Source organism: Lynx rufus, unplaced genomic scaffold (genome assembly GCF_022079265.1).
Source record: "Lynx rufus isolate CCGP_SWC_20201006 ecotype Redwood Valley unplaced genomic scaffold, mLynRuf1.p SCAF_8, whole genome shotgun sequence".
Taxonomy (NCBI): domain Eukaryota; kingdom Metazoa; phylum Chordata; class Mammalia; order Carnivora; family Felidae; genus Lynx; species Lynx rufus.
The window spans coordinates 60,733,178-60,747,536 of NW_025814896.1; the positions used below are offsets into that span (position 1 = coordinate 60,733,178).

General features: G+C 35.9%; 1 protein-coding gene across 6 annotated transcripts in view; it reads right to left on the bottom strand.

Moving 5' to 3' along the window:
- EIF5B (eukaryotic translation initiation factor 5B) overlaps nucleotides 1-14,359 on the bottom strand; it is an 89,866-nt gene that overhangs the window by 11,978 nt on the left and 63,529 nt on the right. For all 6 annotated transcript variants that reach the window (XM_047069897.1, XM_047069896.1, XM_047069895.1 and 3 more), the window contains 2 exons: nucleotides 12,124-12,191; nucleotides 11,443-11,584 (listed from right to left, as the gene is read on the bottom strand). In XM_047069897.1, the coding sequence (XP_046925853.1) occupies nucleotides 11,443-11,584; nucleotides 12,124-12,191 (210 nt within the window). The remainder of the gene's footprint in view (nucleotides 1-11,442; nucleotides 11,585-12,123; nucleotides 12,192-14,359) is intronic.

Here is a 14,359-nt window from a genome sequence, read left to right on the forward strand (position 1 = left end):
TATGCAGATATGGCTTCCTAGTGAATTCCATCAAACATTTAAAAAAATTCTATCATTTCTATACAAACTCTTTCAGATAATAAAGGAGGAAATACCTTTCAACTCATCCGACAAAGCCAACATTACGCTAATATCAAAACCAGACAAAAAGACAGTAAAGCAAAACTATAAAGCAAAGTCACTCATGAATACAGACACAAAAATCATCAACAAAAACTTGTCAAATCAAATCAGGCAATACATGAAAAAGATAATGCATCATGACCAAGTAAGTGGGGTTTATTCTAGTAATGCAAGGCTGGTTTAACATTTAAAAATCCAAAAGTAATCAACAAATAGTGAACAACTGAACATGCACATGTAAAAAAAACAACTTAGACACAATACAGGCCTTCCACTCTTCACAAAAATTAACTCAGAATAATCACAGACCAAAATGTAATACATAAAACTCTAAAACTCCTGAAAGATAAAACAGGAGAAAATGTGATGACCTTGGCTGTGGTGAGGACTATTTAGACACCACAACCAAAGGCATAATCCATGAAAGAAAGAATATGATAAGCTAAACTTCATTAAAATGATAAGTTTCTGTGAAAGTGAGTCTAGGGAATCAAACAAGAAGCCAGACTGGGAGAAAACATTTGCCGAAGACCCATCTGATAAAGAACCTATATCCAAAATACAGAAAGAACTCTTAAAACTCAAGAATATAAAGAATCCAATTTAGGGGCGCCTGGGTGGCGCAGTCGGTTAAGCGTCCGACTTCAGCCAGGTCACGATCTCGCGGTCCGTGAGTTCAAGCCCCGCGTCGGGCTCTGGGCTGATGGCTCAGAGCCTGGAGCCTGTTTCCAATTCTGTGTCTCCCTCTCTCTCTGCCCCTCCCCCGTTCATGCTCTGTCTCTCTCTGTCCCAAAAATAAATAAACATTCAAAAAAAAAAAAAAAGAATCCAATTTAACAATGGGCCAAAGAATTTGACAACTCAGAGATGGCAAATAAGCATATGAAAAGATGTTCCACATCTTATGGAAACACAAATTAAAACAACAACGAGATACCACTACATACCTACTAGAATGACTAAAATCCAAAACTCAACATCAAATGTTGGTAAAGATGTAGCAACTCTCATTCACTGCTGGCAGGATCGCAAACTGTTACAGCCACTTGGGCAGTTTGTTCCAAAACTTAAAACTCTTACCATAACAATCCACCATCACACTCTTTGATATTCACCCAGAGAACCAGAAAACATATGCTTACACACAAACCTGCACAAAGAGGTTCATGGCAGCTTTTATTCCTAACTGCAAAACCTGAAAGCAACCAAGATGTCCTTCAATGGGTAATGAATAAACAGTAGTGTATCCAGACAACGGAATGAATTATTAAGCAAAATAAATGATCTTAAAACAAAAAAATGAGGGGCGCCTGGGTGGCTCAGTCGGTTAAGCGTCCGACTTCGGCTCAGGTCACGATCTCGCAGTCCGTGAGTTCGAGCCCCGCGTGGGGCTCTGTGCTGACTGCTCAGAGCCTGGAGCCTGTTTCACATTCTGTGTCTCCCTCTCTCTCTGACCCTCCCCCGTTCATGCTCTGTCTCTGTCTCAAAAATAAATAAACGTTAAAAAAAATTAAAAAAAAAAAAAAACTAAAAAATGAGCTACCAAGACATGACAATACGTGGAGGAAACTTTAATTCTTATTTTTAAGTGAAAGAAGGCAATCTGAAAAAGCTTACTGTAAAATCCTATATGATTCCACCTATGACACTCCAGAGAAGGCAAAACTATGCAGACAGTACAAAGATCAGGGATCTTTTTGCCAGGGACTGAGAGATGGGGTAAGAAACAGGCAAAGTGGAAAGGATTTTTAAAGCAGTGAAAATTATATGATACCAAAATGTTGGATACATGTCATTATACATCTGTCCAACCCACAGGATGTACAACACCAAGAATGAACCCTAAACTATAGACTTTGGGTGATAATGATGTGTCAGTGTAAGTTCATCAATTACAACAAATGTACCACTCTGGTGTGGGAGGGAGGGTGCTGATATTGGGAGGCTATGCATACGTGTATGTGGGAAATCTCTACCTTCCTGTCAACACTGCTATGAAATCTTAAATGGCTCTATAAAAAAAAAAAAAAAGTCTTCATAATAAAATGTTAGTAAAGTCTCCTCAAAATATCAACAGTAACTCATGTTACAGAATAAAGAGGAAAAGCCACATGAATATCTTAAGAGAAGCAGAATAAGCCATCTGACAAATTTTAACATCTCATGACTTAAACAAGAGTAACACTTTAAGCAACCTACTGCTGACATCACATGTAATGGTGAAAGATCAAGTACTTCCCCCTAAGGTAGGGCAGAAAGCAAGAAGTCTGTCATTACTTCTATTCAACATTGTTCCAGAAGGTCTAGTTAGTGCAGTCAGGAAGAAGAAAATTTACAGAGCACACGCATGAAGGGCAAAAGTAAAACAAACCCTTTATTTGCAGATAACATAATCATGTAGATGGAAAATCCCACATGATCTACAAAAGAAGCTTCTAGGCCTAATCAGTGAAATTAGTAACATCACAAGATTTAAAAATGAATACATAAAAATCAACTATATTCCTATATAAATTACAAACCCCAAAATTTTAAATGTTATTCACAACAGCATCAAAACCATGAAAATACTATGGATAAATTTAGAAAAATATGTCTAACACATGGACAATAAAGGTACAAAATATCACCAAGAAGAAATAAAAAACTAAGTAAATAAATATAGAGATGTCATGTTCACTTATCAGAAGACTCAATTTTGATAAAATGTCAACTCTCACAGAATTTACCTACAAATTAAATACAATCCCACACAAAATTCCAAAAGTCCTTTTGTAAAAACTAAGCAGATTCTGAACTTCATATGAAAATTCAAGAACCCTAAAATAACCAGAACAATTCTGAGAAACAAAAAGTTAAAATTACCAATACCTGCTTTCAAGACATTACTATAAATTATAATAACCAAAACAGGGTAGTAGTGGCATAAGGATAGATATACAGGTCAATGGAAGAGAAGATAAATACCAAAAAGGGACATATGTACATGGTCAATTAGTAGTCAACAAAGATTCAAAAGTAATTCAGTGCAGAACTGCTGGTCCAAGATGGCAATATATAGGGAGACACTGACCTCACCACCTCCAGGGACACACTAAAACTGTACCTATTTACAGAACAATTCATCCTGAAGAAGAACGGAGAGTTAACAGCTTCTGTACAACAAAGACCATGTAGAGAATGGCAAGAGAGACAGAGACACAGAAACAAAGAGGACCCCCATCAACAGTGCAAACTTCTGTGTGGAAGGATAGTACTGAAGGACTGTGAGTAGATTCATCTGCCCTGGGGTGCAGAAAAAAAAGCTGTGGTTTGCGAAGACATCTAGAATATAAAGGAACAGCTCCAGAACCCTAACAGCAGGGGAACTGCTGAAACTCTCTCCAGGTCAAGAGGAACTGTCAAGTGCCTCCACCCTGGCAGCGTGGACAGGAGCAAGGTCCAGGCATTCTAGATGGCCTAACACCTCAGTCAGCCCTGAGTCCCTAGCCCACACCCGACCCAAGCCATTCCATCAAGATGGCTCCTGTGCGGTGCAGCATACCAGGACATGCCTAGCCAGCCTCACTACATGCCTCACTACAGCTGCAGCTGTCCGTCAAAGTGACACAAACACAAAGCACCCTAGAACACTCAGGCCCACACCACTGCAGCTCCAGACAACTTGCTAGGACTCCCCTGGCTTAGAGCATATTAGAACCTCCCAACCCACACCAGCTTATACTCCAGACAACTCGCCAGGGAATCTCCTTCATGGAGTGCCCAAGGCACCCCCAGTCTGTACCCACCTTGGTTCTAGCCTCCCTGCCAGGACACCCCTGTGTGCAGTGATCCAGGACAATCCTTGCCCATACCTGCCTTGGCTTTAGTCACCCTACCAGGGCATCCCTGCGTGGAGAGCCCCAGGAGCCCTAGCTCGCATCCACTTCAGATTCAGCTGTACTCAGAGTGCATTCAATGCAGAGTGCCACAGTACTGCCCCAGCCTGTGTCCATTCAGTTTCAGCTATCCTGTCAGTGTTCTCTGCAAGGAGAGCCCCAGAATCCCCTCGGTTACACCCACTTCAGCTCTAGCTGTGATGCTAGGGTGCCCTCCATAAAGAGAGCCCTGGGACCCCCTGGCTTCCACCCATTTCAACTCCAGCTGTGCTGCCCTCTGGGTGAAGAGCCCCAGGAACACCTGGTTTGAACCCACTTCACTTCTGACTATCACACCAGGGTGGCCCTAGCATGGAGAATGCTAGGATCCACAGTCCATAAACACCACAGTCCAGATAGCCACCCCAACTCACCAAGCACATTCTACACAGGAACCCACACTCAAGATCATTCCCTCTAGTTAAGGAAAAATAGCCGTTCCACCTAATCCATAGAAATAAACAGAAGAAGTAAATCAAAATGACAAAAAGAATATACTCCAAACAAAGAAAAAGATAAAACTTCAGAAAAAGAATTAAATGAAATGGAGATCAGCAGTATGCCTGATCAAGAGTTCAAAGTAATAGTAATGAAGATGCTTACTGGACTGGAGAGAACCATGAATGAAGTCAGGCATAACTTCAAAAAAGACATATAAAATATAAAAAAGAAGGAATCAGAGTTGAAGAATAGCAGATGAAAAACACATTAAAGGGATTCGATAGATTTGAGGATGAGAAGAATGGATCAGTGATTTGGACAGCAGGGGAATGGAAAGCACCAAAGGGGGGAAAAAAGAATTTAAAAATAATTATAGAGTAAGGGATCTGTTGGATAACAGGGTAACATCAAGCAAACAAACATTCATGTTATAAAGGCCTGATAAGGAGAAGACTTAAAAAAAGGGGCAGAGAACTTATCCTAAGAAGTAATAGCTGAAAAACATCCCTACCCCTGGAGAGGAAACACATTCAGATTCAGGAGGCACAGAAAGCTCCAAACGAGATGAAGCCTCACAAGGCAATCAGCTGATACTTCAGCAGAAATTTGCTGGCCAGAAAGGAGTAGAAAAGAACCACAATCAAGAACACTACCCAGCAAGATTATCATTCAGAAATGAAGGACAGCTAAAGAGTTTCCCAAACAAAAAGGAGTTCTTCGCCACTACAACAGCCTTATAAGAAATGTCAAAGAGACTCCTGTAAATGGAAAAGAAAAGGCCATGAGAGAACAAAATTATGAAAGGAAAGAAGCCTGACAAAATAAAAAAGATGCAAAATATAACAATATATATTTAATATGTAGAAGAGGTAAATAAAAATGAAGTTCTTCTAGACGATGCTCAAACATAAGTGACCATTAACAGACTGCTATATACTTGGGATGTTATATACATGAACTTCATGATAACCACAAAACCATTAATAGACACACCGAAAAAATCCAATCATGACACTAAAGAAAATCATTAATCACAAAAAAAGAGAGCAAGAGAAGAAAGGAAGAGAGAATTACAAAAACAACCAGAGAATAATTGAAAAATGGCAATAAGTACATCCTTATCAATAATTGCTTGAAAGGTAAATGGTCTGAATGTTCCAATCAAAAAACATAGGGTGACAGAATGGTTAAGAAAACAGAACCATTTGGGGCACCTATGTGGCTCAGTCAGTTAAGTGTTCAAACTCTTGATCTTGGCTCAGGTCATCATGATCTCACAGTTCATTGAGTTCGAGCCCCACATGGGGCTCTGTGCTGATGGCACAGAGCCTGCTTAGGATTCTGTCTCTCCTTCTCTCTGCCCCCCCCCGCCTGTGGAGTGCTTGCTCTATCTCTCAAAATATATAAATAAGCTTAAAAAAAAAAAAAAAAGAAAGAAAGAAAATAGAACCATTTGCTGCCTACACTTTAGCCCTGAACATATACAGAGTAAAAGAAAAGGGATAGAAAAAGCTATTCCACGTACATGAAAGTAGAAAGAAAACAATAGCCAGGGCAGCAATGTTAATATCAGACAAGAGACTTTAAAGCAAAGACTATTACAAGAGACAAAGAAGGACACTACAGAATAATGAAGAAATCAATCCAACAAGGAGATACCACAATTGTAAATATTTATGCACCTAAATAAATAAATAAAGCAATTATTAACAGATGTAAAAGGAGAAACTGCAAGTAATACAAGAATAGTAGGGGGCTTTAATACCCCACTTACCTGAATGGACAGATCATCCAGGTACAAATCAATAAAGAAACAGTATCTCTGAATGACACATTTGACTAAATGGACTTAACAGACATGTACAGTACATGCCATGCACAAACAAAAGAATACATTCTTTTCAAGTGCACATGGAACATTCTTCAGGAAAGATCATGTTAGGCCACAAAATAAGTTTCAATAAATTTAAGAAGACTGAAATAATATCAATCTTTTAGAATCACAACAGTATAAAAATATAAATCAATTACATTTTTCTAGAAAAAAGAAAAAAAACTGAAAACAAACAAACATGTGGAAGCTAAACAACATGGTACTAAACAACCAGTAGGTCAACGAAGACATCAAAGAGGAAATTTTAAAAATAACTTGACAAGGGGCACCTGCGTGGCTCAGATGGTTCACTGCCCAACTTTGGCTCAGGTCATGATCTTGCTGGTTCAGAGTTTGAGCCCTGCCTGGAGCCTATTTCAGATTCTGTGTCTCCCTCCCTCTCTCTCTGCCCTTCCCCAGCTTGTGTGTGCTCTGTCTCTCTCTCAAAAATAACATTCAAAAAACTTTTTTTAAATTAAAAAAAAATATCTTGAGACAAATGAAAAACAAAAACACAACAGTCCAATATCTTTGTGATAACAGTGAAAGCAGTTCTAAGAGGAAAATTCATAGCAATACAGGCATATCTCAAGAAGCAGAAAAATCTCTGATGGGTACTAAGGAGGGCACCTTTTGGGATGAGCACTGGGTGTTGTATGGAAACCAATTTGACAATAAATTTCAAAAAAAGAAGAAGTAGAAAAACCTCAAGTAAACAATCTAACCTTATACCTAAAAATGGAAAAACAAAAACAAAAAAAGCCCCAAGTTAGTAGAAGGAAGGAAATAATAAACATCAGAGAAGAAGTGAATGAAAGAGACTATAAAAAAAAAAACAGGAAAAGTCAATGAAACCAACAGCTCATTTTTTGAAACAAAAAACAAAATTAATAAACCTTTAGCTAGACTCATTGAGAAAAAAGAAGACTCAAAATCAGAAATTAAAGAGAAGTAACTGACACCACAGAAATACAAAAGACTATGAGTTTATTACAAAAAAATTATATGCCAACAACTTTGACAACTTAGAAGAAATAATAATGGAAAACATACAATCTTCTAAGACAGAATCAGGAGGAAACAGAAAATCTAAACAGACCAATTACTAGTAACAAAATTGAACCAATAATGAAAACAGTCCCAATAAACAAAAGTCTAGGACTTCTGAAACCAAATGGCTTCAAAGGTGAATTCTACCTAACATTTAAAAAACGGTTAATAGCTATTCTGCTCAAACTATTTCAGAAAATAGAAGAGGAAGGAAAATTTCCAAATACATTCTATGATGCTAGGATTACCCCAATTCCAAAACCAAAGACATTACAAAAAAAGAAAACTGCATGCCAATGTCTAATGAACACAGATGAAAAAATCCTCAAAATATGAGCAAGTTGAATTCAACAATACACTGAAAAGGATCATTCACCACAACCAAGTGGGATGGTTCAATATCCACAAATCAATCAAGCTGATACACCACATTAACAAAATGAAGGACAAAAATCGTAAGATCATCTCAACAGATTCAGAAAAGGTATCTGACAAAAGCCAATATCCATTCATGATAAAAACTCAACAAAGTGGGTTTAGAGGGAACATATTGCAACATAATGAAGGCCATATATGACAAACCTTCAGCTAACATCACATTCAGTGGTGAAAAACAGAACTTTTCTTCTTAGATCAGGAACAGGGCAAGAATGTCTGCTTTTGCCACTTTTATTCAACATAGCATGGGAAGTCCCAGCAGTAGCAATCAGACAACAAAAGGCATCCAAATTGGTTAGGAAGAGGTAAAAGTGTCACTATCAGTACATGACAGGATAATACATACAGAAACCCCTAAAGACTCCACCAAAAATTTATTAAACTACATTAATTCAATAAAGTTGGAGGATACAAAATTAATATGCAAAAATCTCTTGCATTTCTATACACTAATAATGAAGTAGGAGAAAGGCAAGTTAAGAAAACCATTCCATTTACAGTTGTACCAGAAAGAATAAAATACCTAGGAACAAATTTAACCAAAACTGTAAAAAATCTGTACTCTGAAAACTCAAAGACACTGATATAAGAAATGGAAAATGACACAAACAAATACAAAGAAAGACCACACTCATGGACTGGAAGAATACTGTTAAAACGTCCATCCTACCCAAAGCAACCTACAGATTCAATGCAGTCCCAATCAAAATACCAAAAGCATTTTTCACAGAACTTTAACAAATAATCCTAAAATCTGTACAGAATCACAAAAGACTCTAAACAGCCAAAGCAATCTTGAGAAAAAATAACAAAGCTGGAAATAACACAATCCCAGATTTCAAGCTATAGTACAATACTAAAGTAATGAAAACAGAATGGTACTGGCACAAAAACAGACACATAGATCATTGGAACAGAATAGAACTCTGAAATAAACCAATGCTTTAGGGTCAATCTGTTACAAAGGAGAAAGGAATATACAATGGGGAAAAGCAGTCTCTTCAACAAATGATGCTGGGAAAACTGGACAGCTATAAAACAATAAAACTGGACCACTTTCTAACACCATACACAAAAATAAACTTAAAATGTATTAAAGACCTAAAGGTAAGACCTAAAACCACAAAACTAGAAGAGAACAAAGGCAGTAATTTCCCTGACATCAGCTGTAGCAGCATTTTTCTATGTCTCCAAAGACAAGGGAAACAAAAATAAAAATAAGCTATTGAGACTACACCAAAATGAAAACCTTTTGTACAGTGAGGGAAAATTTCAACAAACAGAAAGGCAACCTATGGAATGAGAGAAGGTATTTGCAAATGATATAGCCAATAGAGTTAACATCAAACATAAAGACCATCTACCATGCTATACCCCCAAACACATATGATCCGAATTTAAAAAAGGGTAGAAAACCTAAATAAACATTTTTCCATCCATAAGACATCCAGATGGTCAAGAGACACCTGAAAAGATGCTCACCATCATTAATCATCAGGGAAACACAAAACCACAATGAGATATCACCTTATTACAGAGTTAGAATGGCTAGTATCAAAAAGACAATAAATAACTAGTGTCAGTGAGGATGTGTAGAAAAGGGAGTCCTCCTACACTGTTGGTGGCAATGTAAATTGGAGCAACCAATGTGGAAAACAGTATGGAGTTTCCTCAAAAAATTAAAAATATAAATACCATTATAATCCAGCAATTCCACTACTGGGTGTTTACCCAAAGAAAATGAAAACCCTAATATGAAAACACAGAGGCACCCCATGTTTGCTGCAGTATTTACAATATCCGAGATATGGAAGCAACCTAGGTGTTCAATGACAGTTAAATGGATAAAGATGTGGTATGTACATGTACATACACACACACACACACACACACACTACACACAATGGAGTATTACTCAGCTATAAAAATGAATGACATCTTGCCATTTACAACGTGGACAGACCCAGAGGATATTATGCTAAGTGAAATAAGCCTAACAGAGAAAGACAAATACCATATGATTTCTTGTATGTGTAATCTAAAAAGAAGAAGAAAAAAAAAAACAAGCAAACAACCAAAAAGTAGAAACAGACCCATAAACATAACAATGCGATTGTCAGAGGCTGGAGGTGGAGAGGCATGGGTAAAATGGGTTAAAGGGGAGTAAGAGGTATAGGACTGCAGTTATAGAATGTATAAATCACAAGAATGAATGATACAGCATAGGAATATAGTTGATGCTACTATAATAGTAGAATATACAGTGACAGTAGCTACATTTGTCAGCACAGCAAAACAATGTAGAATATAATAATCACTATGTTGTACACCTGAAACTAATGTAACCTTGTGTCAACTATACATCATTATAAAAAGAAACCAAAAAAGAAAGTATAATCTTTCCAACAAAAGGTTTTGAACTGGATATTCGTAGAAAAAAGTGTACCCTGATCCTTAAATTATACTATACACAAAAATTAACTAAAAATAATCACAGACCTAAATGTTAACTATCTAGAAACACTTAAAAAATTTCTTCATCAACTTGGGGTGGTTAAAGATTACTTACAGAGAACATAAGAAACACAAATTATAAAGAATTCCTACACATCAGACTTCACCAAAATTAGAAACTTTTGCTTTTCAAAACAAATCATCACGAAAATGAAAAACCAAGTCCTAGACTACAAGAACATACCGGCAATATGCATAACTGACAAAAGACTTATATCAACAATAAAGAACTCTAAAAATTCCACAAGACAACAATCTAATAAAAAATGAACCAAGATTTTAAAATAGTTACTTCACAAAGAGAGAGATGGCAAATAAATACATGAAAAGATTCTTGATGCCATTAGTCATGACAGAAATGCAAATGAAACCATAATAATTTAGCATTACACACTTACTACAACAGCTGTAGGTAGAACAAATGTTGGCAAGAATTTGCGGAACTGAAATCCTAAAATATAAAGTGGTATGATCTCTTTGGGAAAATGTCATTTTCTAATTAAGTGAAACATATAAATACCACTTGACCCAGCAGTTCCCTTTTTAAATAGTTACCCAAAAGAAATGTCAACCCAAAGACCTGTGGAAATGTTCATAGCTGCTTCCTTAATAAGCTAGAAGTGGAATCAGTGCAAATATTCTTCAATTTGTAAGTTGGATGAAGTGTGGTATTATTCAGATGATGAAATATTACTCATCAATGAAAAGGAACCACTAATGGTATATGCGACACGGATAAATGCAAAATAACAAGTGTGTGGAAAATGCCAGACTCAAAAGATTACACACTGTGTAATTCCATTAATATGAAACAGTCTGTTTTATAGACTGATCTGATGGGAGGATCAGTGTTTGGGCTTGACAAAGGGGGTAGGCTTACTGTAACAGAATACGAGGGAACATTCTGGGAATATGGATCTCCATGTTCCGATGGTAGTGGTTTTATATGTGTGTATAAATCTGTCAAAATACATTTAACTTGGCATGAGTACATATTCTTATATGAAAGTTATACTATGGCACATTTGTTTAATCACAAAAATTTAAGAACCATGTCTTCACATTTAATTTTTCAGGGGAGCTTACCTTATTGAGTGCAACAATGAAGGGACATTTTTTAGATTTCAGAAGGTTAATAGATTCAATTGTTTGGGGCTCCAAACCATGCATAATATCAACGACTAAAATAGCAATATCACAAAGAGAGCTTCCTCTGTTTCTTAGATTACTGTTGAAAAGAGGGGAAAAGATGAATAAGTAGAAATCTTAAAATTACTATTTTGCTTAAACAAATTTTTAATTTCTTTGTAAAACCTACAGAAAAAAAAAACAAAATGAAGCGCATGCATTAACATTCAAGTGCCATTAGCCCTTAACTTGCCAAATGCTTATCTGACACAGTGAATTGACATCAGCTGGAATGAGTTAGTTCCAGAAGTTACTCCAATATTTCTGCAAATTGTACTGGCCAAGTTTTTTGCGCTAAGGAATATGGCCAAGAGGCAACAGGATAAATTCCACCTATAATGGGTTTCACAGGAGACAGACCAAGTATGTATTAGGATTTGGTCTTTCAAAGTATAAAAGATCTCTACAGAATACAAGTATCCAAATAAAGTACTGCATATTCAGTAAGGCACAGATAAGGATCAATAGTGGGACCACATATCTTAAAATACAACCCAAAAATTGATTAATCAGACGTTCTGACTCACTGAACTTTTAGACTTAATCGTTTCAAGCAGTTTGGTTTCAAGTTGCTCTTACCTGAAAGACTCATGGCCGGGAGTATCAATAATCAGCATCCCTGGAATTCGTACATTCTCTCTATCAAACTAGAAAAGGTGAAGAAAAGTGGAGAGCTTCAGGAAGCCAAACTTTATAAAGTTTCTTATAAAAACAATTATTCTGCCATGAAAACTTAAAAATATCACCACTTCCTTTTCTAAAAAATGGTTTTAAAACAGTGAGTCAAGCAGCAAAGCACAACAGTATTTTCATTAATATCAAAAGGAGTTTTGCAAGGAAAAAAATGAAATAAGAAAACATTCTCTTTGTTAAGGTCATAAAAATTTTTGAGCAGATTATCAGTAAGTAATAAATGACAGCAGTCATCTTAGAGTGACTATCTATAAAAAGGTGACATGCAAGAAGAGGTTCTCGCTGTTTGAAAAATGTATCTGTTCCAACTTTAAAGCAATTCTAAGCTTTGAAAAATATCCTAAAATACATTTTAAAGAAAATTTACCTCATCAACCTGAAATATCTTTAAGAAAGACTTCATATGCTGCTTTATTTAAATAACATCATAAACACTTAATTTTCTGGACAAAAGTTCATTAATGAATGGAAAAAAATTACAACATGCCTGATATGCACATTCTCCTTTAACCTAAAGTGTGGCACTGACCAACAAATCTCTCTCACGCACACACAAAACTTTTACTTGTTTATCTATACTTTTTGTCAATCTTCAAATGATTTTTCAAAATCTTATCTCCTGTTCTATGTCAAAATGATTCATCATGTAAAACCTCTCATATTTGCATACTGGTGATCTTAAATCAACATTCACTGGGCACCATAATTATTTCTATTTTGTATTTCTGGAATACAAAAAATAGAACTGTCATATAAAAGTTATCCTGAGAACTTTAATATACGTCTAATAAAAATCGTGCTCTTTAACTGTGTTCTAAAATAAAACCAGATTTCAAGTTCTGGCAACTAGTGGAATGAGCTGTTGAAAAATCTCCAATGACTAACATAAAAATACCAGATAAATTACAACCAAGATAAATTCTAAATTATGAATTTAAAAAACTATAATTCAAGAAAATCATGCTCAAATATTTTAAACTACATACTGAGATGGAGCTGGAAAATTTCCACATAACTGGAAAACTGACCTGGAACAATCAACACCAAGATGCAGAAAGGCCACATTACTTATAAAAGGATGAAAACCAGCTTGTGATCAAACTTGAAAGGCAATAATTTATGTGAGAAGAAACCAGCGTAACATTTAAGATATTTAAGGAAAGGAAATGAGAATCAAATATTTTATATGGAGCCAACTGACTTTCCAGGATGAAGGCCACAAAGTATACAATATTCAAAAACTCAAAGAATATTATTCCCATTATTCCTTCCTTAGGAATCTACCAGAAAACAAGCTTCATAAAACATAATCTCAACCAAACCTCCCTTCCCCAAACTGGAGACAAATTTGTAGACCCTTTCTATATACTAAACTAAGACAAAATAAGGAGTAGAGACACATTAGCATGTAATAATTTATCATGTGTGTCATTTATCAATTTTATTACTTCTCAGTTCCAAATTTACCCTTTTTCACCTGCTCTAGGATAATGGAATTACGGATTCTTTTTTTTTTTTTATAAGGCCCAGTTCCAAGACTGGAGCATGGTATGTAGATGAGCCTGGAAGATTCTGCTACACCAAACAGCATGGATGCAACCAAACACTACTAAAAGCGAACCAAAAAGACTCAGTAGCAAATCAGTAGATGAAGATGAGACTATCTCACCACAAGAATAAATGAATTAAAACACAGTAAATATGTTTCAATCCATGAGTTTATAGCAATACAAAACCGAACAAAATTAGTCACTCTTTATTTTTAAAGTTAGTAAATAAGGTAAAGGATTAGGCATTTATTCTGCCTTCACTATACATATTATCCTGAGTAACCAAACAGCAAACCAGGCAGTTTTTCTAAAGAAGTAATCCAATAAATAAACACAATAATAGGCTTAGAATAGCAACATTTTGCAACCTCTAACACATTAAAGGTAGAGATTACTTTAAAAGTTCCTCCTGAGTAGAAGAGTGTTTTGATTGGAAAGGGACATAAGAGAGGTCTTCTGAGGTAATTGCCAAGATTCTATCTCCTAACATGGATTACACAAAGGTTTTGCTTTATAATGATTCATTAAGTTTTTACCTTAATCTTATGTGATTTTCTTTATTGTGTTATATT